Raw genomic sequence first — 26,205 nt, 5'->3', positions numbered from 1 at the left:
ATGCCTTGTATCTGCGCATGGCTCCGGCCTGGATCGTCTGCCGCTGCCGGGACTCCCCAAGGAGGGTTCCGGGCTCGCAGCGGCCTCTGCAGGCGCTCAACGCTCCCTTTCCCGCTAGAGTCCCCAGCCCTGACTCCCTGCATCTCCCCTCTCTCCTTGGTGTTCTTACTGACTGAGAGACAGCCCGGCGATGAGCCTCTGGATTCTCATTTCTACTTAGCAGGGCCTCAGCTGCGTCACCTCGGACACTGGGATTGAGAATGCTCCAGCTATGAAAAGCATGGGGTCTGTCTCAGGACACAACTACCACAACCCTAAGTGGGCAAATGCCCCAAAGTGTCAAGCATGAGCCACCTCTGAAGGAGCATTTACTATCTTAAGACCTTTGGGCTTGTCCTTTCTACCTGGAATACCCTTCCTTCGAAATTCAGAGCCAAAAGCAAAAAGCGTTCGCTGATCGCAGAGAGGGAGAGGGATGTGGGAGGGCGTGGGGCGCAGAATTAGTTGCTACCTCCTTTGGGAGTTCACAGGCCAAATTTCCTTGGTGTGGCACCTAGCATTCTGTGATTGTGCCTGTTTCCCTGTGGTCTGGCCTTGTGCCTATCGGCCCGATTACACTGGGAGTCATACAGGTCTGCAAGTTTGTGCGTTTTAATTTTACGGCAATGTCTACATGTTGCAGGGTTCTTCAGGGGACCAGTCCCAATAGAGGGAGAAGAGGCAGGGCCTGTCCTGCCTCCAGTGCCAGCTGTCAGTGGCAGTAGAGGCCTTGAGGGTTGAGCATCTTCTGGATCCAGCAGAGGCCTCCCAGGAGGGGAGCCAGGTGGCTGAAGGCAAGCACTGGGAGGGCTCAGGTTCTGCCCTGGGGGATCCTGGGACTGGAGATTGGCACCTGCCCCCAAGGCTTGGCCTCTGCCCCTGGTGCCCCCCTTTGCCTGCCCAAGTCTACTGCATGTGAGCTCAGGATCCTTTCCCTGTAAGCCAAGACATGTCGCCAGTCCTGCAGGAATGAGGGGAGAAGAAAACATCAGGACAGAAGAAAACAGGCTCTCCACTCTGGGCACCCTGAACAGCTGGCCCTTGAGGACAGCAGGGGGTCTGTTCTGTGCCAGACCCTAGTGCCCAGCGGGGAGGTGTACTTGGACAGATGGAGATAGACCATTGGGTGGAGGGTCTGGGCTGACATGGGAAAGGCTCAGAACAGTCAACATGAAGGACACACGTACTTGCTGTGCAGCACAAACAGCCTTCACGAAGGCAAGAGAGAAACAGAGAGAAGGCCAAGGAGAGAGCATGTCATTTATCATGTCCCCTTCTGGTCCTCCATTGTTTCCAGCCTGGAGCCTGCCCCTGTCTCATAGCTCCCCAGTGGCCTCCAGGCTGTCCTTAGTCCCTGGGAGCTTTCTCCCAGAGGGTGAATCTCATTGACACCACACCAGGATAAGGGAACTGGCTAGTGTTGAGTGAAACCTAGAACCACCCCCACCATCTCTGTGGAGGGCATCAGTAGCTGCATTTCCCACAAGCTTCTGCCGGGCTCAGCACAACCATGTCCCGTTAGGTGTCCCAGGCCTGGTGATTGCCCATGCATTGGGCCCTGACCCCCCCCCACAGCACTGGCCTTGCCTGGGGACACACATCCCTATTCCTTCCATCCACCATGAACACATAACCAGCCTGCTCCCAAACCATGATCCTTGCCCCACACCTCCCTGTAGTCCTGGAAGCCTCCGGTGATGCAAACCAAGAGTGAGGGGCAAAGCCCTGGAGGGTTGTGGGGGCGGCTGGCTGTCGTGGGCACCTTAGCCAGTCCTCCAGGGAACTACTCCCGCCCCCAGGCTTCCCACACCCACACTCACTCCACCTCCCGCTTCCGGATGGCACGGCCTGAGGCCAGAACCTCAGCGACCTTGGACACAATGGGATCGTAGTTCATGCTGGCCACGGCGATCACCTCGTCGCCTCTGCAGGGAGAGGATGGCCAAGCCTGAGGACTGCCAGGCAGCAGCCCCTTTTTGAAGATCCTGATGCACTGCTGTCATTCTGGGGCCCAGGGAAGGACCTACCCCAGGGGAACAGGAATGTCCTGAGCACCCAGCCCTCCCTGCTTTGCACATCGGGGCTTGACCGTGCACAAGCTTCAGGCTTTCCTAAGGAAGCTCCAGCACTCCTCAGCGGGGCTCAGGGCTGGGCTCTTGTTCTGGGATTTTGCCTGGGATGAATCCCCCTTCCCGACTAAGCTCCCGCTGCTTCGCGCCAAGCTGCACCCCGGTGCTCTCACTTAGTGTAAAAAGCCACAAACTTCAGCTCCTCCAGATCCCCCTGGATGATGACGTCGTCGAAGCCTTCTCCGTAGCCTGTGGGCCGGGCAGGTGGGTGGCACCCACGTGAGCCGGAGGAGGGAACGAGACTCACAGGATCCCCTCCTAACCCCGCCCAGGCCCTGCTCCATACGTCCTTTTAGGTAGTTCCTAGCCTCGCTGCCAGCGAGTTCTTACCGGCCTCTTCCTAGTGCAGTCACAGCCCTGCCCGTAGGCTCTCCGCCCCGCCCCGCCCCACACCAAGCCCCGCCCCTAAACGCCCTTGGCCCCGCCCCCATTCGAGGCCCCGGGGTTACCCGCGTAGCGCAGGCTCTTGCCAAACATGGCGGTCCAGAGGTAGGGCACGGTGTTCATCTCCGCTTCCTGCGCCAACATGTTCTGGGCTGCCACGCGCCCTGAAGGACCCAGGGCCGTGAGAACCCTGACTTTCGCCCTTACCACTCCCACACTGCCTGCTCCTGATGCCGTTGGGACCCCTGACATGTGTGGCTACTCCTCCTGGTCTCCCCAGAGGTCAAGAGACATCATTGTTCATACCACTGCTCACTTGCACCTGCAGCTGACTGTTGCAGGGGAACACCTGACTCCAAGCTCGCCACTTGATTGCTTCCTGAGAGAATCTGAATACAGTGCCCTGCCTCTGGAAGGTCTGCTTCTTGGGGTTGGGCTGTGCACACAGACACCTAATCAGACATATCAGGTCTGAAGAGGGAGGAAAATGGGCCACAAGTACGCAGGGAAGCACAGATGACAGCCACACACAGGGCTCCGAAGAGACCAGTGTGGATGGCTCCCCAGTTCCTATGAGGCCCCAGTAGACCTCTGTAGTTGGATGTACTTCAAAGTCCCCTAAACTCTCTCAGTTAAATCCTAATTATACTTGGCGGATCAGTAGCCTTGGTTACTTACAACCTAGCAACAACTTTAGACTTTGGACTTGAATAGAAATTGGTACCAGGAGGGGGGTCTCAAGCAGCAGACCCTCAGGTGTAAAGGCAGAGGGAAGGGAAAATGGGTGCAGAGAGGTCCCTTGTCCCAGGCTGGGGGTCTGGCAGTCCTCTCTCTGAGGCAGTGAGGCAACTAACGTGATGGCACCTGCAGCTTAGGGGCCCAGACCAGATGTGCACAGTGGATGAGGCTTGGGGGACTTGGTGGCCGGCAAACAGCAGGAGGGGAAAGCTATTCCTCAGAAAGCACAGTGCCTCCACTGAGCCCAGGTCTCTGGGCTTAGATGGCACCTCGGGGACCTGCATGAGGCTGAACTGAGTTCACAGAGATACTTGAGTGGCCCAAGGGAAACAGAGGCACAAAGTAGGAAGGTGATCCACTAAATCCCTCCCTCCCTCCCCAGGGTAACTGCACAGGTTGGTCAGGAATTCTGCAGAATATAGGTCCTTGAGGACAAAAAAGGGAGAGACTACTAGAAGGAAAACTGAGATTGAGGAGCTGTGGCTGGCTCAATGGGGTGTTGCTCTCTGTGTTGGCTGGATCGCCAGGATGAGGCTGGCCAGAGAATCCACATCAGAGCTTTGATGCCTAACAGTGTCCGAGACCCAAGGTCAGCAACTGAGGCATGGGCATGGGGACACTGAGACCCTGGGACTCCCTCACACCCCTCCATGTGCCTCGGGACTGGCCATACCCTGAGCATGAGCCATCTGCCAATGTGGAATATTCACTTTCCGGTTGTTCCTCCAGGCAAGGGGGAAGGTGACGGCATCACCAGCTGCGAACACGCCTGGGACATTGGTCTGCATCATCTGTAGAGAGAGGGCCCAGGACTCCATGGGTGCGACAGGGGCCCTGACCTGAACCTCCTGCCACTCCCAGCCCAGCACCGGGCCCTCCCCACCCAGTGCCATCCACCCCACCTTGTTGACAGGGATGAAGCCTCGGGAATCCAGACCGATGCCGCTCTGCCTCAGGAAGCCTGTGGCGGCCACTGCACCTGACAGGACAGAGGCCTGTGTTCACTCCCCTGTCCCTCCCTTCTGCACAGTCACTCTCCACACCCCACACCCTGCGTTTGATGTGACATCCCCAGACTGATCCTCCAGGGGCTGCCACCTGAGGCCTTCATGCACCCTGGCCCCCACTAACCGGGCTCCCACAGATCCGGTGCCTCCTGCAAGATCTGAGGTATCACCTTCTCCAAGAAGTGCTCCATGAGGCCCTTAAGTGGAGGGACAGCATGCCACACCTCCTCAGCCCCTGCAGGCACTACCACCTCCCATCTTGGCCCCTACCCAAATTAGCACCTCAGCTGGAGCAAGAGCCAGTTCAGGGCTTGTCTATGTCAACTCTCGAAAGGCATGGAGATGAGTGTTACTGGGCAGCAGGCACTGGGAGCATCCTCTGTGCCAGGCCTGGGCTGAGCCCGGTACACACCTTCCTCAACAGCTCCGTAAAGTAGGGGCGGTTGGGGGTCCCCGTTTGACAGATGTGGTGGAAACTGAGGCTCTGGGAGGGGAAGGGACTAGCCCAAGGTCACATGTGAGCGTGTGCAGATGGCTGTGCTGGTTTGCGCCTGCCTGCCCACACACCAACTCACCAATGCCAACCACGCAGACGTCAGCCCGCACGACCTTGCTGCTCTTCAGCACAACCTCCTTCAGCTGTGGGGAGTGGGGGGGTGAACAGGTGGGCCCAACTCCTGGGCTCAGGGGACAGAGGACAGAAAGGAGAAGGGAGAAGGGCCCACCTTTCCCTCCTGGCCCCGCAGCTCTGACACCTCAGTCTGCATGTAGAACTTCACCCGGTTGTTCTCAAACATCTGTCAGGACAAGTGGGCAGGTGGGCAGTGGATGAGAGTCCAGCCAGGGGCCAGGCTGGGCCCCACGGCTCCAAGGCGCTGGGTGCGTGCTGGAGTGGGCTCACCTTCATGAGGGCACGACCCACGCGCTCCCCCAAGAACCTCCTGAAGGGCGTCTCCTCCAGCTCCACCACAGACACGGAGTGGGCCTTCTCCGTCAGGTAAGCGGCCACCTCCATCCCTGGTCGTGGGCAGGGGTGGCAGGCTGGCACCTGCACCTTCCTCAACCAGAACTTCCCTGGGACTGGCCATGACGACCTGATCACCATCCCCACCGCCCACTACCTCTCACCCAGGAAGCCGGCTCCCACGATGACCACATTGCGGCCTCGGGCCAGCCTCACCACGCGATTGGCATCCTCTGGCGTCCGGATGGTGAACACGTTCTCCATTTCTTTGCCTTTGCAGCTCAGAGTCCTGGGGCTGAGACATGGCAGTGTCAGTGAGGGCCTCCTGGCAGCCCCAGCCCCGTCCAGGCCAGTGTCCTGCCCAGTGTCCCATGGGTAAAAAGGAGGCCGTCCCACCTGCTCCCTGGCGCCAGCAGCAGCTTGCTGTACTCCAGCTTGAAGCCATCCTTGAACACGACCTTCTTGTTTCTCACATCCACTGTGACCACCTGCAACCCCGGCCAGGCAGAGCATGAGCTTGAGCATGGGGCTGGGCCTCGCCGCCCACTCCTGGGTCCTGCAGTACACCCACAGCCCAGCCACAGCCTCTGAGAAGCTCCCATTAGAACAGATCCTGGCCGGGCGCGGTGGCTCAAGCCTGTAATCCCAGCACTTTGGGAGGCCGAGACGGGCGGATCACGAGGTCGGGAGATCGAGACCATCCTGGCTAACACGGTGAAACCCCGTCTCTACTAAAAAAATACAAAAAACTAGCCGGGCGAGGTGGTGGGCGCCTTTAGTCCCAGCTACTCGGGAGGCTGAGGCAGGAGAATGGCGTGAACCCGGGAGGCGGAGCTTGCAGTGAGCTGAGATCCGGCCACTGCACTCCAGCCTGGGCGACAGAGCGAGACTCCGTCTCAAAAAAAAAAAAAAAAAAAAAAGAACAGATCCTGCCACTTGGACTTTGTTCTTTAAGCTTCAGACATCACCTTCCCCTCAAACCTCTCCTTACCCTCCCAAGTCCCACCAGTCTCTCCTATCCAGCCCTGATTGTTCATCTCCGCACACCCTGGGGCTCTGTGTGTGCCCATGACCTGTCGGGAAAAAGCTCCTTGCTGTCTCCCAAGCCTGGAGCACCTCCCAGGTGCCTGGGCAGTGGGGCCGGGAAGGTAGAGCACCAAGACCCCACCCCCGGGGCCCACACAACCTCATGTTCCCACCCTCCCTCCTCGGGGCCTGTTTCCCACCCTTGACCCTGTACCTGAGCCTCGGTGAGCACCTCGATGCCATAGGCTCGGAAAAACTCCTTGGGCCTCAGGGCCAGCTGCTCAGGCTGTGTGTCCAGGGACTGCAGGGGCGAGCCAGCTTGAGAGGAGCCAGTTTACAGCAAAAGACACTGGGCCCCAGGGAAGGTAGGGCCAGCCCCAGTGACATAGGGGCTGCAGGACAGAACTCAGCAAACCCAGATCTGGCCGGGCGCAGTGACTCATGCCTGTAATCCCAGCACTTTGGGAGGCTGAGACCGAGGATCGCTTGAACCCAGGAGTTCAAGACCAGCCTGGGCGGCCGGGCGCGGTGGCTCACGCCTATAATCCCAGCACTTTGGGAGGCCGAGGCGGGCGGATCACAAGGTCAGGAGATCGAGACCACAGTGAAACCCCGTCTCTACTAAAAATACAAAAAAATTAGCCGGGCGCGGTGGCGGGCGCCTGTAGTCCCAGCTACTCAGGAGGCTGAGGCAGGAGAATGGCGTAAACCCAGGAGGCAGAGCTTGCAGTGAGCCGAGATCGCACCACTGCACTCCAGCCTGGGCGACAGAGCGAGACTCCGTCTCAAAAAAAAAAAAAAAAAAAAAAAAAGACCAGCCTGGGCAACATGACAAAACCGCGTTTCTACAAAAAATTATTAGCCAGGCGTGGTGGTGCACGCCTGTAGTCTTAGCTACCGGGAGGCTGAGGTGGGAGGATTGTTTGAGCCTGGGAGGTAGAGGTCAACACTGCAGTGAGCCATGAGACAGGCACTGCGCTCCAGCCTGAGCGACAAAGCAAGACCCTGTCTCAAAAAAAGAAAAACCAGGTGCGGTGGCTCACACCTGTAATCCTAGCACCTTGGGAAGCTGAGGTGGGTGGGTGGGCTGAGCTCAGGAGTTCAAGACTGGTCGGGGCAACATGGTGAAACCCCATCTCTACTAAAAATACAAAAAATTAGCCAGGCGTGGTGGTGGTACACACCTTTAATCCCAGCTACTCAGAAGGCTGAAGCACGAGAATCACTTGAACCCAGGAGATGGAAGTTGCAGTGAGCCGAGAACGCACCACTGCACTCCAGCCTGGGTGACAGAATGAGATGCTGTCTCAAAACAACAAGGAATCTAGACCTTTTGGGGGTACCACGGACAGGCCTGGCATAAGCAGAGAGGGCAGCCAGCCAGACCTCCATGGGGTGACAAGCAAGACTTGAAGTGGGCTTAACTAGGACTCAGAGGGATAGGGTCCCACTTGCCCCACCCCCCCTACCTTGCTGAGCTTGGGACGGTCATAGGGAAGGTGCCGGTCTAGCGTGCACAGAACGATCCGGTCGGAGAAGCCCTCCTGCCGCAGTGTCTCTGCACACACCAGGCCAGCTGCACCTGAGGGGAGGGGCCCGTGGGCCGGGGACCACTTCTCACCAATCCCATCTCCCACCCTGCCCCTCACGACCCCACTACCAACCTGCGCCCACAATGAGCACATTGGTGCTACTGCTGTACCCAGCACTTGGGGAGATACACTTGGCCATCACCTTGGTCCTTCGCTGCAGCTGTAGGGCCTGTGGGTGCCAGGAGGGTGGAGGGTCATTGCCATCATCCTGGCAGGCAGGTCCTGCCACTCCAGCCCAGCTTCATCCCTACCGCAATCCCTCACTCTGCTCAAGTGACATGTGCCAAGCTCTTCTCACCGCAGGGCCTTTGCACATGCCATTCTCTGGGCCAAGATGCCCTTCCGGCTCCTCCCTCCTGCCTGAGCCCCGAGCTACCCCCTCACCTGCTTGCTGGCCCGGACGTACACCTTCTCCTTCTCAATCTTCACCTGCAAGGGCTGCATTCCTCAGGACCAGCCCCAAACCCCACACCCCCAGGTTCTCACCCCACCACACTCCTGGCCCCACCTGGAACTTGTGCAGACTATCCAGGCCGGGGAAGTCCTCCAGGTCCCCAGTGCTGATGTTGAAGCAGGCGCCGTGCCAGGGGCAGCGCACGCGACCACGGGACAGAACGCCTGGGAAGGGGAGGTGCTAGGCTGGGGCCACCAGCAGGGCTTGCTTCCCAAGGATCTCAGTGCCCTGGCAACTGCGGGCCCCTCCCCAAAGCCCGGGAGACTTCACTAATAGATGAAGATCCTGGGGTCTGGGGAGGAGCCAAGCTGGCATGGGGCCTGGAAGGTCCCCCTCACACCTCCCACCTGACAGCTCACCTTTCACCAGGGGTGCGCCGTAGTGCGGACACTTATGGCCCAGGGCGTGGAACTCCCCATTGTCCTTCACCAGCAACACCTTCCCCCAGCCCAGCTCCACTTCCCGCATCCTGGGGAACCGCAGCACTCAGAGGTCAGGCCAGACACCAGGCACAACCTCCTGGCAGCTCCTCCCAGTGTCCATCCAGCCTTCTGGGGAGCAGGCCCAGACCGGTAGAAGCCACAAAGGCAGTGACCAGGGCAGCAGCTGGTCATAGCCCCTTCAGGCCAACCCCGACCCCCGGCTACGGCCTGTACCTCACCCTCCCACCTTGGGACCCCTGATCCCCCCTCCCAGGCAGGCCCAGAACCCACTGGCCATTCTCGAGATCCTTGACGTGGCAGACAGCAGCCTCCACACAATCCTGAGGGCTGGGGTAGGGGTGAGGGGTGGGCAGGCGCTCCTCCGTGTGGAAGTGGCGGGCCGTGCCGTTGCCCTGGTAGGCCCGGGGGCTGCCCTTCCCACTGGCCGACAGCTCCTCCTTGCCTCGTTCTTTCTCAGGCAGCACCACCTCGATCTTGAGCTCCACTGTGGGCAAGTCAGCGCCTTCAGCCCTCTACCTCAGCTCACTTCCTCCCCCATCCATCAAGCTGGGTGCAGAGGCCAGCTCCTTGGGGTGCCGGGAGGCTCTGCCCTGCCTGGTAACCTCCTCAGAATGCCCTCTGCACCACCAGCAAAGAGCCTTAAACCTGGCACGAAGCAGAGGAGGGGCATATATGGGTAGGGGTACACCTGGGTCTGCTTGAATTAATTTCTGCATGTCTCTTTTTTCTTTTTTCTTTCTTCCTTTTTTTTTTTTCTTTTTTTGAGACAGAGTCTCACTCTGTCGCCCAGGCTGTAGTGCAGTCATGCAAACTCGGTTCACTGCAGCCTCTGCCTCCTGGGTTCAAGCAATACTCCCATCTCAGCCTCCCCAGTAGCTGGGATTATATGTGCACACCACCACGCCAGGCTAATTTTTGTATTTTTTGGTAGAGACAGGGTTTTGCCATGTTGGCCAGGCTGGTCTCAAACTCCTGACCTCAAGTGATCTGCCCACCTCAGCCTCCCAAAGTGCTGGGATTACAGGCGTGAGCCACTGTGCCCCACCTCCTTTTTCAATGACAGTATTAGTGAGGGGGGCACAGAGCTGAGTTCCTTCAACCCTGCAACTCTCCTGGCTGCAGAAACCTCTGTGGCAGAAAGAACCCTGAGACCCTCAAGTCCTGCATCTTCCGACGGACAATGACGATGTCCCTGACAGCTCAGGGACACATTTAGGGTACAACTCAAGTGCACACAGGAATTCAAAAGTGGTAGCAGCTCAGGTCCCATCCAGTGAATCTGGGTGACAGGAAGTCAAGGGTTCATTGTTCTAGTCTTACAACTTTCCCGTATATTTGAATTGTTTTCAAAAATTAAAAAAAATTGGGAGGCTGAGGCAGGAGAATGGCGTAAACCCGGGAGGCGGAGCTTGCAGTGAGCTGAGATGTGGCCACTGCACTCCAGCCTGGGCAACAGAGCGAGACTCCATCTCAAAAAATAAAAATAAAAATAAAAATAAATGTACACTGGCCGGGCGCAGTGGCTCAAGCCTGTAATCCCAGCACTTTGGGAGGCCGAGACGGGCGGATCACGAGGTCAGGAGATCGAGACCATCCTGGCTAACACAATGAAACCCCGTCTCCACTAAAAATACAAAAAAATTAGCCGGGCGTGGTGGCGGCGCCTGTAGTCCCAGCTACTCGGGAGGCTGAGGCAGGAGAATGGCGGGAACCCGGGAGGCGGAGCTTGCAGTGAGCTGAGATCGCGCCACTGCACTCCAGCCTGGGCAACAGAGCGAGACTCCGCCTCAAAATAAATAAATAAATAAATAAATGTACACAGCATAATTCACAGCATAATTTCAGCTTCTTTTTTTTTTTTTTTTTTTTTTTTTTTTTGAGATGGAGTTTCCCTCTTGTTGCCCAGGCTAGAGTGCAATGGCGCGATCTCGGCTCACCGCAACCTCCGCCTCCCGGGTTCAAGCGAGCGGCTGGGATTACAGGCATGTGCCACCACGCCCAACTAATTTTTGTATTTTTAGTAGAGACGGGGCTCCATGTTGGTCAGGCTGGTCTTGAACTCCTGGCCTCAGGTGATCCACCGGCCTCAGCCTCCCAAAATGCTGGGATTACAGGCGTGGGCCACCACACCCGGCCCAATTTCAACTTCTTAAAATAGCTTTTCTCACCAATTTGAGAATTCTTCACTGACCAGGTGCTGGGTTTTCAGTGTCCTCGTGTGCCCTGGGGGTGAACCCGAGCATGGGAAGGCATGTGGACAGCACAGCCCCCCGACAGCCTCCGTACAGAGGCCACTTCCCCAGCGTGCCCACGGGGCCAGCTCTAGCGGGGAGTGAGCCAGATTGCCATTTTCTTCTTTATACTCTTCCACATTTTCCAAATTCCCTGTGATGTGCCGGGGATATTTTTCTAATTAGAAGGGAACAATAAACAGAATTTTTAGCAGCAATAATCCAGCCTCCCAGGCTGCTGCAGCCGGGAGGAAGCTGAGCGATGGACACTCAGCCCCTGGCACAGCATGGGCCCAATGCTGGAGCAGAGGTACCTACCTCTCTCACTTCCCAAGGCACCAGCGCCTCTGGGTTTTACCTCTCATCCCCTCCACCTCAGACCTGACACTCCGGAAACCAAGAACCCAGAAAGGCTGCCGAGATGCACCTCCAGGCCTTCGTCTGAGCTGTCCGCTGGGCTGGGGCTGCCCTCTGCCATCCTTCCTATCTACCCAGACAAGGTTCAGGAGTTGCCTCTCCTGGCTGCCCAGCCCCTGCATATCCGTCATCTCATGCTCTGCTAAATCCTCCACCCTGGCCAGGCCCCCTCCCCAGTCCCAAGTCCCAGCCCTACAGCTCAGGCCCAGGCATAGCAGGGGACAGGGGCAAAGGTCAGTTCCTTGACCCCAGCCCAGCAGGGAAGGTGCAGAGCACAGAGCCACACTGAGGCCGTCCTATCAGGTGGGGGGTTATGGGTGGGGCTTTCATTCCATTTTCTATACTTTATGTAATGGTGTTATAATGTTTTTGGAAGACTTAAAAAGAGAAATACTTTGGACTTAGCTGACACCAGCTCTGGAAGCTGTGGGAGCTCACAAATAGCCTGGCAGGGGGGCCAGATAACGCCAAGCCAGGCTGCTCTCATCCTCCACCTCCTCCCAGAAGGCTCCAAGCCCGCTCACTGATGCGGTCTAACGAAAGCCATTAAGTCAGGGGCCCTTTGGAAAGGTGGAGGGGAGGGGCGTCTCTGCTCACCCACAAAACCAGATCAGTGACTTCTGGCTGCCCATAAGACCCGCCTTAGCCCCTTTGGGCCTTAAGATGCCTTTATTACAAAATGGAGAGAAGGCCAGGTGCGGTGGCTCATGCCTGTAATCCCAACACTTTGGGAGGCCAAGGCAGGAGGATCGCTTGAGTCCAGGGGTTCAAGACCAGCCTGGGCAACAGGGTGAGACACGGTCTGTACAAAAAATTTAAAAATTTGCCTGTTGGCCAGGAATGATGGCTCACGCCTGTAATCCCAGCACTTTGAGAGGCCGAGGCGGGCGGATCACTTGAGGTCAGGAGTTCGAGACCAGCCTGGCCAACATGGTAAAACCCAGCCTTTACTAAAAATATAAAAATTAGCCAGGCATGGTGGCATGCACTTATAATCCCAGCTACTTGAGAGCCTGAGGCAAGAGAATCGCTTGAACCTGGGAGGTGGATGTTGCAGTGAGCCGAGATCGTGCCATTGCACTCCAGCTTGGGCAAGGGAGTGAGATTCTCTTTCTCAAATAATAATAATAATAATAATAATAATAAATAAATAAAAATAAATAAAATTGCCAGTCGTGGTGGTGCAGGCCTGTAGCCCCTGCTACTCAGGAGGCTAAGGTGGGAAGATCACTTGAGCCCAGGAGTTCTAGGCTGCTGCAAGCTATGATTATGCGACTTTACTCCAACCTGGGCAACAGAATGAGAGCCCATCTCAAAAAATGAAAATAAAACAGAGAGAACAGCAAATGCCTACCTCGTTGGTGATAGTGGATGCTGAAGGAAATAATGTATGTAACCCAGAGTAGAAGCTCAATAGATGGAGTTGGGCAGCAGTGTTTTACCAGTTAGCTCTGAGCCTCCTAGCAGCCATGGTGAGGATGGAAAGCCTTTAGGTAGCAGTTGTGGCCTAATAAAAGGCGGGTGAACAGACGCTAAGAGAGCTGCACTTCCTCCTAGCTCTGAGCTAGGTGAGGGACTGGCCTGATATCTTCTTATCAAGAACTCAGACGGGACACACAGGAGCACAGAGGGAACCCAGGAAGCAGGTGCTGATGCACATGGAGCCACAGAATCGAGTGGGGCAAGATAGTGAGTGATTTGCACAGAGGTCTTCTGCTTGCTGTAGTCTCTTTGTGGCCCCTTAAGACCCCAGCAGAACCCTCATGCCCCAAACGCTGTAACTCCCATATCTGGAAATTCCCTGAGCCTCATGCCTGACCTGCCCAGCATGGGCACCTGGGGCCTGAGCCTCTGGCTACGGGCCCACAAGGGAGGCCTGGCAGCACAGAGCCCAGCTCAGAGAAGGGATAACAAATAATATTCCACAAGTGTTTCTTGTGTGTCAGGCCCCCATGCTAGGCACAACAGCCCCACTTTACAATGAGGATGCAGAGGCTCAGATGCTGAAGGCCTCACAGCCGGGAAAGGGCAGGGCTGGATTTGCCTAAATTCTTAGCACTGCCTTTGGTGAGAGCGGCCACCCCCCACACTGGGCCACGGGTCCCAGGCAGGCCAGCCCTTTGGGGTCCTTTAAAAGAACCTGCAGGTGGCATCTTCTGCCAGGGCCTCCTGCCAGCCCAGCAGTGCCACAGACGCCTGGTATGAGGCCAGCTGGCATCATCCCACCCACTTCTAGGGGGAGACAATGGACATCATCTGCCCAAGGCACATTTTGAGGCAGGGAGGGATCCAGCCCAGGCCTGAGTGTCCACAGCACAGGAGTTGGGGGAGGAAGAGTGGCTCCCTGGAGCAGAGGCAGGTGGGTCCCTCTGTCTGGTGAGTCACTACAGTTCTCCTCTCTCCCCTAAGTTCCCCCTTAGACCCAGGAAAGGGAGAAAAGGCTCACAAGTTCCAAGGTAACGGAGCCGATGGGTATCAGGTAAGGGGAGCTGGGGTGAGCTGGCTGGGGCAGGGTGGCCTGGCGGGGTGAGTGGAGCACTGGCTGGGCTCTTGAGGTCTCTCTAAGCCTAATTTTCTCCATCTGTGACAGAGCTGCACACTCCTGCCTCCCTGGGTGTTGTGAGGAGAGAAGAGGGAAAGTGGGGGGCCAGAGGGAGAGCTCTGCAGACATGAGTCTTTAGTGGAGAAAAGACACAGGCCTCTCCCAGCACCCCAGGACACTATCACTTCTGGCCAGAGTAGCTCAGGCTAGGTTGGGTGGTGATTTCCTGTATAAATGGGGAAGTGTGCCCAGAAAGGCCAAGAAGGCAGCCCGAGACCACACAGGGGATCAGAGGAGGCGAAGAGAGCCAGGATCTGCTCACTACACCCTCACAGCAACTCTAAGAGGTCAGGGTGGCCAGGCCCTCTCTTTTGCAGAGAGAAAAACAGAGGCTCAGAGGGGTAACTTGCATGCCCTAGGTCATAGAGTGGCTGAGGTTGTCTCCAGTCCCCCCACTTCCCTGGCCCTGGGGGCATAGCCCCTTCCCCAACCCTGCAACAGGAGGAACCAGCTTTTCCTTTTCCAAGAAGGGTCCTGCTCTTATTCCCACCACCAACACTCAAAGCCCCAAAGAAAAAGGGGCACCCAGTGGAGGAGGGGCCAGCTGGGGAACTGCTCCAGGCCCCCTACCCCCTCCTGGCTGCAGCGTATTAACATTCCGAGCAGGCTCCTGCCTAGCCTGACCTACTTCGGAGGCTTGCCGAGTGCAGAGGGGGAGGGCGGGGGGAAGAGGGGGGAGGAAGAGGTGGGGAGGGAGGAGGAAGGATGGAGGCAAGAAGACAGGAGGTACCTGGTTTGGGCTTGGAGAAACAGCCACCCATGGCGAGTGGCCTGAAGATGGCCGGCAGGCAGGAGCACAGATGGGGAGCTGTCGGAGGCCTAGGGCGTCCCCCATGGGGCTGGACCCCCTGAAGGCCTTAGAGATGCTGGAGATGCCATCCTGCTGGAGCTGCTCTAGGACCTGCAGGGGAGACTGGAGCCGTCATGACCGGGGCGTGTGGGCAGAGGTAGAGACACACAGAGAGAGAGAGAGATGGTGGGAGCTTCAGAGAGTCTTACATTTGAGTTGGGAACCATGGCGTGTAGGTGAGCCTGATCCCAGAGCGTGGGGCCCTGGAGGACACCTCCCCTTTGAAGCCCTCCAAGCTCAGCTCTCTCACTCCTCCAGTGGAGTTCCTCGCCCCAACCTCGGCCACCCTTGGTCCAGCCCCACAGCTGCCTTGCCCAAGAAATCCTCCCTGATTTCTGCTGCCTCCTCATGCCCCCCTTCCCCTCTCCAAATCCCACAGCCTGAGAGTTCTTGGACCCTCCATTGTACCGGGAGACCACCATGCCTAAGCGTAAAGAGTGGGTCACCTTGGGCAAGCCAAAGCCCTCCTCATCCTTGGTCTTCTCCCTCCTACAATGCGGGTGTCATCAGGCTCCCTCTAGCCCAGCCCTACCCTGGCTAGTACTCTGGACACCCACCTCCTCTCAGGGCAGCCACTGCTCCGTGTTCCAGGCCCAGCAGTGGACTGAGGCTGCCGGGCCTTGGAAGGCCGGGCAGGGAGGGCAGGGGTCCAGGAGGCGGCCCAGCCTCCACCCTCCTCCCAGCTCAAGCTGTGGCCAGGAGGGGCTGGGGGGTGGTGTGGGGCTGGGCCAGTCCACTGGTCCCCAGGGAAACCCAGCTCTGTGGTGAACAGAAGTGGGCGGCCAGCCTGGCCCTGATGGGGTTAGGGGAAAGAGAAGCCGGGCACACAGCCCTGCCATGCCTGTGCCCAGCAGCCATAAGCTCCCCCTACCCCCGACTCCAGCCCTTCGCAAATGCCCACTAGGCCTGTGGTGCTGGGGTCTTGCCCAACAGCAGATGGGGAAAGCAAGGGGCCAAGGTCTCATCAAGGTCAAGCAGCAGGGGTATCCCTGTGGCCTCCTACCCCACCCTCCCACCTCCATCAGTTTTAAGATGGGCAGGGGCCCAGAAAGCCCCCATATCACCCTAAGGCCCTGCAAGGTGCCCTGGGGGAGGGACACCTGCACAGCACAGAGCTCACTGTAGCCCAGGTGCCTTCCAGGCTACAGGGCAGGCCTTCTGGAAGATGCAGCCTACAGGTAGGACTTTGGAAGGCCCAGGGCACAGGCATAGCTGCCTTGTTTGCAAATGACCTCCCCACAGTCCATCCCACTGTCATCCTCCGGTTTCCTCTGGAACTTCTTCCTGAAGTCTCACTTGAGGTGGGGCTAAGGCCCACCTGGTCTGGCCCAGATCCCAGAAGGGCTGTGGGTGGGTGCCTGAGAGCGAGGGGTGCAAACAAAAGCCCAGGTTGGAGAGAGACCATTGGTGCCTGGCCCCTGCACCTGTCGGCCCTCAAGGTGCCCATTACAGGGGAGGAGCCGGTGACTCCCACAGCCACTGGGGTGTGCCTTGGCTCTTTCCCCTACTTGTCACCAAGGAAGGTCTGTAAAACTCAACAGCCACCTGCCCCACCTGCCCCCTCCCTGGGCACTAGGCAGCCCCTCCCCGGGTCCTGGCTTCAGCCCTGGCTCAGCCCTGCCCACTTCCTTCCTGGCTGACCTCAGGCCTCACCTGGTAGGCCACAGACCCCAGAAAAGGTCAGACCTGGTCTTGCCACTGGGGACCTGCCCAGGATGTGCTGTCCCTTCCAGAGTACCCAGGGCCCTGAATCCCCCAGGGCCTGGGCCAGGAAGAAGACTGGGTGGGGCCCCTGTGCCTTCGGCCTACTGTGTGCTAGATCGGCTTGGAGCCCAGTCACCCCACTCAAAGGCAAAGGTCCTTGCTAGGGGCAGGGCAGTAGGGCCCCCCAGGTTTGTGCAGAATGCCAGAGTGCTGTTCCTTGCCCATGAGCTGCCCACTGCAGAAAAGTTCTAGCAGAGTCCAGTGCTAACTGGACTCTGCAGGAGTCTGTCTGTCCCAGGGACCCCAGGACCTGTGAAGCGGGACTGGATTACCCCCATCTCACTGAGCGGCCACTGCTCCACCTGACCCTCCCGGGGTTCCTGGCGCCCGCCCCGTGTGCAGGCTGGGCAGGGTCCTCTCCCCAGTCCTCCACCTCTTGCCCACCCGCCCCCACTGCCTCATCCCAAGGGCTCCTGCCCAGATCGGGCTCCCAGTGGCTTCCAGGCGTCCTAGGGGTGGCATCTGATTCCAGTCCTGCCTTGGAGTGTGGGGGCTCCGCGCTCTCCCCTCCCCCACGGAGCTCAGGCGCAAGCCTCTGTCCACTCTCCTCGCCTCTGCACGTGCAGTTCCCTCGCTCTGGGAAGCCGGTGGCCGGTGCCAGCAGCCTCGCCGGCTCCATCCCGGTGCCCCGCCAGACCTTGCAGCCCGGGAAGGGGGACTGGCACACAGTGGGAAGCCGCGGCGAGCAGGGAAGGGGCGGTTGTGGGACGAGAGAAGGACGAGGTGTGCTCCGGCCCCCGGGCAGTGCCTGTGGCCACGCTTGCCGACCCCCAACCCCTAACGTGCCGGGCCCGGGTCCGAGACCTGCGAGCACAAGCGCTGGCCCCCGGCGCCGGGGCGAAGAGGCAGGGCGGCGGGCGGGGACCGGGGTTCCGGGTACCGGGGTCCCCGGGGCGGGCGCTCACCTGGGCTCGGCGCGGGCCTGGACTCGGGAACCGCTTGGGGCCGCGGGCGCGGGGGGGCGGGGAGGCGCGGGCGGGGCGGGGCTGGCGCTGCGGCTGCACTGCGGCCGGGGAGCCCGCGGCGCCCAGCACCGCCCCGCCGGGCCGGAGCAGGTGGTGGGCGGTGGGGGACATAGAGCAGCCCGAGGCCCTCGGCGTCCGGACCGGAGTCGCGGAGCGTGGGGAGGCAGCCGGGGGCCGCTCTGGCAGGGGGCGCCCCGGACCCGGGTCTGGGTCTCCGGGGATCCTCGCGACCTCCCAGGGATGCCCAGCTGGGGCGCGGGCAGGGTCTGCTTCTTTTTTACTTTTATTTCTTTCCAAAGTCTCAGAACCACTGTGGGCGGGGTGGGGGAACTTGAATCACTCTGAGAAACCTCCACAAGAAAGAAAACCCCAATCAGGCCGGGCGCGGTGGCTCAAGCCTGTAATCCCAGCACTTTGGGAGGCCGAGACGGGCGGATCACGAGGTCAGGAGATCGAGACCATCCTGGCTAACACGGTGAAACCCCGTCTCTATTAAGAAATACAAAAAAAAACTAGCCGGGCGAGGTGGCGGGCGCCTGTAGTCCCAGCTACTCGGGAGGCCGAGGCAGGAGAATGGCGTGAACCCGGGAGGCGGAGCTTGCAGTGAACTGAGATCCGGCCACTGCACTCCAGCCTGGGTGACAGAGCGAGACTCCGTCTCAAAAAAAAAAAAAAGGAAACCCCAATCAAACCTTACTGCCCACAGCTCCCTTCACTGGGTGGGGGAGTTCAGGTTCACCTGTGTCCTAGGTTCCTCCCGGCCCTCTCTCCACACGTACCAGGGTCTATTTTCAATTATATTTTATTACATTTTTCTTTTTCTCACCTGTCATTTACCAGAACTCCTTGGGTCTCCAGAAATCACAGTGCATCCTGGTGTTGTGCCTCCTCCTCCAGGAAGCCCTCCCTGACCAGCCTCCCCTCTATTAGGGCTGATTATTCTGGTTCCTAACACTTGGGTGTTTCATTGTCTTTAATGTGTGGATCTCTGCATTTGTAGGTAGACTTTGTCCTTCCAGCAGGCTAGAGCACAGAGGCTGTGTGGGTTCCTCCCCTGTCTGGGCCTTACTCTCCTCTCCTGTAAGGAGGACAATAATGACAGCAGTAATAGTCCCCTGTGCCAGGCCCAGCCGGTCTTCCCAGGCCATCCTCTGGGACTATTTGTGCCCCACCCCACTAGGGGGCAAGTTCGAGCCCCCCAACTCCACCACCCTCCTACAATTTTACAGATAGGAAACGCAGCCCAGGAAGTCTTGGTCTTGCTCAGGGTCAGGAACAGGCCCTGCATGGGTCACACTGGGAGCAGGTGGTGGGGTGCCCAGGCCCGAAGGGCACATGTGGCTCAGTTCAGGAAAGTCCTCTCAGCTCATGTGTCGCTTCCACAGTGGGACCGTTGCCACTGCCATAGGAGAGTCCCATCACTGGGCAGATGGCAGTGCTTGGGCCTGGTGCCCTCCATCTCCAACCAGCCTGCCCCCATTTCATGCACGTGGTGATCTGGCTGCCCCACCCCCCACCCACCCTCAGAATCTCCTGCAACCAGGAAGACAGTGTGCCTCATAATAACTACGGCTGTGATTTTGCATGCATTTATTTCCTTACCCATCACAACAGCCTGAGAAGGAAGGTTCTCTTTGTATTATCTCCATTTCACAAGCAGAGAAACTGAGGTTCAGTGAGGTTAGGGACTCTCCAGGGCCACACAGCTGCTAAGTGGCAGAGCAGCCCTGGGCAGGCTGGCCTCCCAGGTGGAGGGTTGGAAGCAGGAGGGGAGAGGCCTACCAGGCTCATGCAACGCCGCAGGGCCTCCAGTGCACAATTCAAGTCTTATTCTGTGACCGTGGCAATCAGTGAGTGGACCCCTCTGCTCCAGCCTCCCCAGGATCCCGGGGGTAACTGAAATACTCTCCCAGACTGCTGCCAGGACACCATGACAGGTGCAGAACCAGTCACAGGGGGTGCTCGGGAAGTGGGGTCGGGGCTGCTGAGTTTGGGGTGCCAGAGATAAAGCTGGGGAAACAGGTCAGTGTGGGGGTTGAGGAGGCCAGCAACCTGGGGAGATACCCTGACACAAGGCAAGTGCAGGCCTGACCTGGGGCAAGTCCATTGTGACTCTCTTGGCCCCAGGCACTGTGCTTGAGGTTCCTGCTGCCTCATGCTGGGGCAGAAATCACAAGATCTTCATAGGGCAAAAGCTAAAACCAATGGCAGGCTAGAAGTGCTGCCTCTCGAAGGGCCGTAAGGCTTAGGGGAGATGTGTGTGGACCAGGGGCCCCAGGAAGACCCAGCAGGGCTCTGAGCCCCTGGCAGCCTGAGGTCCTGATCTTGCCCCAAGGATGGTTCTGGAAAGGCGATAATTTTTTTTTTTTTTTTTTTTTTTTGAGACGGAGTCTTGCTCTGTCACCCAGGCTGGAGTGCAGTGGCCAGATCTCAGCTCACTGCAAGCTCCGCCTCCCGGGTTCACGCCATTCTCCTGCCTCAGCCTCCCGAGTAGCTGGGACTACAGGCACCCGCCACCTTGCCCGGCTAGTTTTTTGTATTTTTTAGTAGAGACGGGGTTTCACCGTGTTAGCCAGGATGGTCTCGATCTCCTGACCTCGTGATCCGCCCGTCTCGGCCTCCCAAAGTGCTGGGATTACAGGCTTGAGCCACCACGCCCGGCCGAAAGGCGATAATATTCCAGCAGCTTTGACAGTACCAAATGGGGCACATGGCTGCAGTGAGATGACCTAGAGCAGCTGGGAGGTCCCTCAGGCCCATTAGACACCCCAAAGGCAGGAGGAGATAGCCAAGGTTAGAGAAGCAGTGAGTGTGGGGAGGATAATTCCACAGCCTGGGAGAGAGGTAGATCCCTAGGCACCCCCAGCCCTGGAGCATCCCACCACACAGCAAGCTTGTCCCTCTCCTCCTTACATCTATCCTCTACTGTCAGATTCTCCTATTCCCCACTCCCCTCACCCTAGAGTCTCCAAGCAGGGTGTGCAGGTATTTTAGGTAAGAAAGTGACCGGGTGTGGCGGCTCACGCCTGTAATCCCAGCACTTTGGGGAGCTGAAGCAGGAGGATCGCTGTCTGGGCAACAAGGCAAAACTGTCTCTACAAAAAAACAAAACAACACTTTAGCTTGGTGTGGTGGTGCAAGTCTGTAGTCCCAGCCACTTGGGAGGCTGAGGTGGGAGGATGGCTTAGGCCTGGGCAGTCAAGGCTGCAGTGAGCCATGATTCTGCCACTACATCCAGCCTGGGCAACAAAGTGAGACCCTGACTCAAAAAAAGAAAAAAAAAAAAAAAAGGCCGCTGCAGTGGCTCACACCTGTAATCCCAGTGTTTTGTGGGCAGATTACTTGAGGTCAGGTGTTCGAGACCAGCCTGGCCAACAAGGTGACACCCTATCTCTACTAAAAATACAAAAATTAGCTGGGTGTGGTGGCGCACACCTGTAATACCAGCTACTCAGGAGGCTGAGGCAGGAGAATCGCTTGAACCCAGGAGGCGGAGGTTGCAGTGAGCTGAGGTTGCGCTACTGCACTCCAGCCTGGATGGCAGAGTGTGACTCCGTCAAAAAAAACAAAAGAAAGAAAGAGAAAGAGAAAGAGAGGAAGGGAAGGGGAGGGGAGGGGAGGGGAAGGGAAGGGAGGGAGAAAGAGAGGGAGAAGGGGAGGGAAGAAGGGAAGGGAAGGGAAGGGAAGGAAAAAAAAAAAAAGAACTGAGCCGGTTTCAGTATCTAACATTGTGATTGACACTGTCGCCCCCTGGAGCCCAATCTGAGAATCAGCAGGATTCTCCTTGAGGGTTCTGAAGGCAAAGACCAAGACTGGGGGCCTTTTCCCTGCAGGCTGAGGTGGATTTCCAGATGCAGAGACCTCAACTTAATTAACTGATCCCCGGGAAACATTGAAGGACTGATACAGCACAGCCAACATGAGCCAAAGGCAGCTGTGTGGAGGCGCAAGCTGATGCAGTGGTGCCCGCAGCTGTACAGTGGTTCATTCATATGCAAGCAAAGAACTGGGGCCCAACTCCATCACCCACTCCTGTCCCTGCCCCTCTGCCTTGCCCTGGCTACTGCAGCCCAGCCTCTTCTCAGCCCAGGTCTGCCTACACAGGCCTGACCACTGTATGCCCAGCACTCACTACATTCTCTGGGGTTGTTCAACTCTGTCCAAAGTCAGCTCCAGCCCATTGATCTATTCAGTTCAGACGAGGCCCTCCTCAAATGGCTGGCTTTGCAGCGTGCACTGTCCTGTCCCCAGACTCTGGGATAGCCAGTCTTTTTTTTTTTTTTTTTTTTGAGACGGAGTCTTGCTGTGTCGCCCAGGCTGGAGTGCAGTGGCACAATCTCAGCTCACTGTAAACTCTGCCTCCCGGGTTCATGCCATTCTCTTGCCTCAGCCTCCCGAGTAGCTGGGACGACAGGCGCCCAACACCATGCCCAGCTAATTTTGTGTTTTTAGTAGTGACAGGGTTTCTCCATGTTGGTCAGGCTGGTCTCGAATTCCCAACCTCAGGTGATCTGCCTGCCTTGACCTCCCAAAGTGCTGGGATTACAGGTGTGAGCCACCATGCCTGGTGAGGCATAGCCAGTCTTAATCCCTGTTCTCATGGAGGGAGGTGGCAAGAGCTGAGGGCAGATGCCCGTAGTTCACAGGAGAGGAAAAGGGCATTCACACAGAAGAAACAGTGTGGGCAAGGAGGTAAGATGGTAGATTCTGGAGAACTCAGAATATGCCAGTCCGGTCCAGCTTGCCATGAAGTTCTAGGCAGGGGCCTTACATGGATGTTGGCTGGTCTGGAGGAACAGGGGGAGCTGGGTAAGGGGTCTTCATCACATGTGTTTTGTTTTTGAAACAGGGTTTCTCTCTGTCACCCAGGCTGGAGTTCAGAAGCACGATCATAGCTCACTGCAGCCTTGAACTCCTAGGCTGAAGGGATTCTCCTGCCTCATTCTCCCATGTAGATGGGACTACAGGCATATGCCACTGTGTCCGGTTACATGTGTCTTCAGGAAAGAAACCTAGGACTGGTGTTGAACTGGAAGGAGGCAAGAGGTAGGGGGAAGAGGTCAGAGGACTCCTAGAGTGAGCTAGCCCACAGGGCTACAGGGTGGCCCTGTCCCTGTGGCCCTTAATTGGATCCCCTGAGGAATTTCTATCATCAATTTGGCAACAGGCCAGGAGCATGGCTCACACCTGTAATCCCAGGTCTTTGGGAGGCCAAAGCAGGAGGATCGCTGGAGCCCTGGAGTTCAAGACCAGCCTGGGCAACATGACAAAACCCCCTTTCTAAACACACGTGCGTGTGTGCGTACACACACACACACACACACGATTGGCAACAATCTCCACACTCCCAGTGACTGATGGGCTAGTATAAGCTGTCTCCAGCCAGGCGTGATGGCTCACGCCTGTAATCCACTTTGGGAGGCCGAGGCAGGTGGATCACCTGAGGTCAGGAGTTCGAGACCAGGCTGGCCAACATGGCGAAACCCTGTCTCTACTAAAAAAAAAAAAAAAAAAAAAAATTAGCTGGGCATGGTGGTGGGCACCTATAATCCCATCTACCTGGGAGGTTGAGGCAGGAGAATTGCTTGAACCGAGGAGGTGGAGGTTGCAGTGAGCCGATATCGCGTCACTGCACTCCAGCCTGCACATCGGAGTGGGACTCTGTCTAAAAAACAAAACAAAATAAAACAACAACAAAAAAACAAAAATCCAGCTGTCTCAGTCCACACAGTGGAATATTGTTCTGCCATGAAAAGGTTTTTTATTACAAACATTTTATTATTTTTAATTATAAAGTGTTTTGTAATTGTGTTAAAAAATACATATATATATATATATATATATATATATATATATTTTTTTTTTTTTTTTTTTTTTTTTTTTGATACAGGGTCCTGCTCTGTGGCCCAGACTGGAGTGCAGTGGTGTGATGACAGCTCACTGCAGCCTCCATCTCCCGGGCTCAGGTGATCCTCCCAGCTTGGCCTCCCGAGTATCTGGGACTACAGGCATTCGCCATCATGCCTAGCTAATTTTTGTATCTTCTTGGTAGACACAGGGTTTCTCCATGTTGCCCAGGCTGGTCTCCAACTCCTGAGCTCAAGCAATCCGCCTGCCTTGGCCTCCCAAAGTGCTGGGGTTACCAGCATGAGCCACCATGCTGGGCCTAAATATTTTAAATATTTTCTTTTTTTTTCTTTTGAGACAGGGTCTCACCCTGTTACCCAGGCTGGAGTGCAGTGGTGCGATTACGGCTCACTGCAACCTTCACTTCCCTGGCTCAGGTGATCCTCCCACCTCATTCTCCTGAGTAGCTGGGACTACAGGAGTGTGCCACCACAGCTGGCTAATTTTTAAAATGTTTTCATAGAGGCGGGGTTTCGCCATGTTGCCCAGGCTGGTCTTGAACTCCTGGACTCAAGCAATCCACTTGCCTCAGCCTCCCAAAGTGCTGGGATTACAGGCATGAGCCACCGCACCTGGCCTTCCTTTTTTTCTTTTGAGACTGAGTCTTGCTTTGTTGCCCAGGCTGGAGTGCAGTAGTGCAATCTCGGCTCACTGCAACCTCTGCCTCCCAGGTTCAAGCGATTCTCCTGCCTCAGCCTCCTGAGTAGCTGGGATTACAGGCATGGGCCACCAGGTCTGGCTAATTTTTGTATTTTTAGTAGAGATGGGGTTTCACCATGATTAGCCAGGCTGGTCTCGAACTCCTAACCTCAAGTAATTCGCCTGCCTTGGCCTCCCAAAGCGCTGGGGTTACAGGCATAAGCCACTGCGCCCGGGGCCAACTCCCAGGTTCAAGCCATCCTCCCATCTCAGCCTGTGGAGTAGCTGGGACTACAGGTCCAGCTAATTTGTTTATTTATTTATTTTTTGAGATGGAGTCTCGCTCTGTCACCCAGGCTGGAGTGCAGTGGCCGGATCTCAGCTCGCTGCAAGCTCCGCCTCCCGGGTTCACACCATTCTCCTGTCTCAGCCTCCCGAGTAGCTGGGACTACAGATGCCCGCCACCTCGCCCAGCTAGTTTTTTGTATTTTTTAGTAGAGACGGGGTTTCACCGTGTTAGCCAGGATGGTCTCGATCTCCTGACCTCGTGATCGGCCCGTCTCGGCCTCCCAAAGTGCTGGGATTACAGGCTTGAGCCACCGCGCCCGGCCAATTTGTTTATTTTTATTTTTTTGTAGAGACTCACTATATTGCCCAGGCTGATCTTGAACCCTCGGGCTCACGTGATCCTCTCCGCCTCAGCCTCTCAAATTGCTGGGGTTACAGGTGTGAGCCACCGTGCCCTGCCTACAGGTCTTTTGAATGCTGCATCCTATAGATACTTTTTTCCTTCAATCCAGAAGCCAAAGCATAATTTACTAAATTCTTCAGAGCTGTCTTGGTGAGTTCAGGTGGTCTGCAAACCGCTATTTCCAGAGGGCTGGCATGGCGGCCTGTGTCTTCCTCCTTGCAGCCCTGTCCAGGCCCCTCCTCTTCTTGGCTCCCACTCTCTAGGCAGTTACTGGTTACCTACTCCGTCCTTCCCGGACTTGACTGTTGGGCATCTCCAGGGCTTCCGCCTTGCTAGTCTTCTCTTCCTCAGACCCTTTAGCCTGAGAATGTGTTCCCCAGGGCTTTCCTTGGCCGGAGGGCAGGCGGAAGCTGTCTTCTTGGGGCGCCCACCCTGGCCATCCCATGCAACAGTCCCTCCTCCACACGGTCCTGCTTTCATCTTAGCGAGGGCAGAGCTAAGATCCTGCGCCTCCCTCAGGGACTCAGGGACACAGGTTACTTAGGGCCGAGAGCCCAGGAAGCCTTGAGAGGGCAAATGCGATGGCTCCGAAGAGCCATAGGGCGGCGCAGCCAGCGGTTGGGCCCCACGCCCTGCTTTCCGCAACCTCACGCCACCGAACCCCACCCCATGCCACCCTCCGCCCCGCAGCTGCCCCAGCCCACAGTCCCCAGTCTCTGCAGCTTCTGAATGTGCCCCCGCCATCTGTGGACGCCAGAAGCCATGGGCACTGGAGAATGTCAGAATCAAGTTCTTCCTTGGGATCCGAGGGCTAGGACGGAGCTCCCGGAAGCACCAGGGGCCCCAAGAGTTCGGCCACCCTCCACACCCACCCCGCGCAGGGTCCACCACCTTCTACCCCCATCCCAAGCTGGGATTCTCTCTGCCCTTAACCCGCTTCCGTGCCATGTCCACCTCCCCCAGACTCGGCGCTGGAGATGCCCCACCTCGGCTGCCGCGGGCGGGGACCGAAGGTGCAGCTGGGCCCGGCGATGCCGGGCCATGAGTAAAGATCTGGAGGACGCGGAGCTGGCCAGGGTCCGGGTTGCAGGCCACGCCGGAGTCCGCGCTGCAGCGGGGATCCGAGCCCGCTTTCAGGGTCCAGGGGCGTGGCGGCCTGGCCCTCAGCACAGTGGCCCACAGCCCTGCCTGAGGGTTGTGCTCCCGACTGCGCCCGGCTCTGTCCCCCGCCCCCACCACACCCCAGGTAAAAGCGCGCGGGAAGGGACTGGGAGAGCGCCGGACAGGAAGCCCGGACTGAGCGCGGGGGCTGGGATCTGGAACCCAAACGCGGTGGCCGCGGGCCCGCGCCGGGACAGACCCG

General features: G+C 57.5%; 1 protein-coding gene across 35 annotated transcripts; it reads right to left on the bottom strand.

The window, feature by feature from the left end:
- Positions 1–635: 635 nt before the first annotated feature.
- On the bottom strand, positions 636–17,908 carry AIFM3 (AIF family member 3). 35 transcript variants are annotated; one of them, XM_074004309.1, is made up of 21 exons: positions 17,546–17,581; positions 14,757–14,939; positions 9,047–9,260; positions 8,693–8,802; positions 8,388–8,497; positions 8,264–8,308; positions 7,952–8,048; positions 7,757–7,869; positions 6,502–6,588; positions 5,658–5,749; positions 5,426–5,556; positions 5,199–5,314; positions 5,023–5,094; positions 4,873–4,936; positions 4,193–4,269; positions 3,964–4,081; positions 2,618–2,716; positions 2,282–2,357; positions 1,860–1,964; positions 1,227–1,247; positions 636–1,000 (listed from the first exon to the last, which is right to left on the bottom strand). In XM_074004309.1, exons 2-21 carry the CDS (start codon positions 14,785–14,787, stop codon positions 961–963), a joined length of 1,818 nt encoding a protein of 605 aa, XP_073860410.1. In that variant the 5' UTR covers positions 14,788–14,939; positions 17,546–17,581; the 3' UTR covers positions 636–960. The 35 variants fall into 35 exon arrangements, 34 of the variants coding, with proteins under 34 accessions (XP_073860410.1, XP_065378528.1, XP_073860414.1 ...); XM_065522456.2 differs by having other exon boundaries at positions 14,757–14,927; XM_074004313.1 differs by having other exon boundaries at positions 4,193–4,263; positions 14,757–14,927.
- Positions 17,909–26,205: the final 8,297 nt, after the last annotated feature.

The sequence above is a fragment of the Macaca fascicularis genome, chromosome 10, assembly GCF_037993035.2.
Source record: "Macaca fascicularis isolate 582-1 chromosome 10, T2T-MFA8v1.1".
NCBI classification, from domain to species: Eukaryota; Metazoa; Chordata; class Mammalia; order Primates; family Cercopithecidae; genus Macaca; species Macaca fascicularis.
This window is presented reverse-complemented; position numbering and strand designations above follow the sequence as displayed.

What these genes read in the sequence shown, in the direction of transcription:
- AIFM3 (XM_065522452.2), bottom strand. Translation starts at nt 17,716, where the DNA reads ATGTCCCCCACCGCCCACCACCTGCTCCGGCCCGGCGGGGCGGTGCTG. An exon ending in ATAGTCTGCACAAGTTCCAG is followed by an intron (nt 8,309 to 8,387) that starts GTGGGGCCAGGA and finishes CAGCCCTTGCAG; the next exon opens with GTGAAGATTGAGAAGGAGAA. An exon ending in CTGCTGGCGCCAGGGAGCAG is followed by an intron (nt 5,557 to 5,657) that starts GTGGGACGGCCT and finishes GCCATGTCTCAG; the next exon opens with CCCCAGGACTCTGAGCTGCA.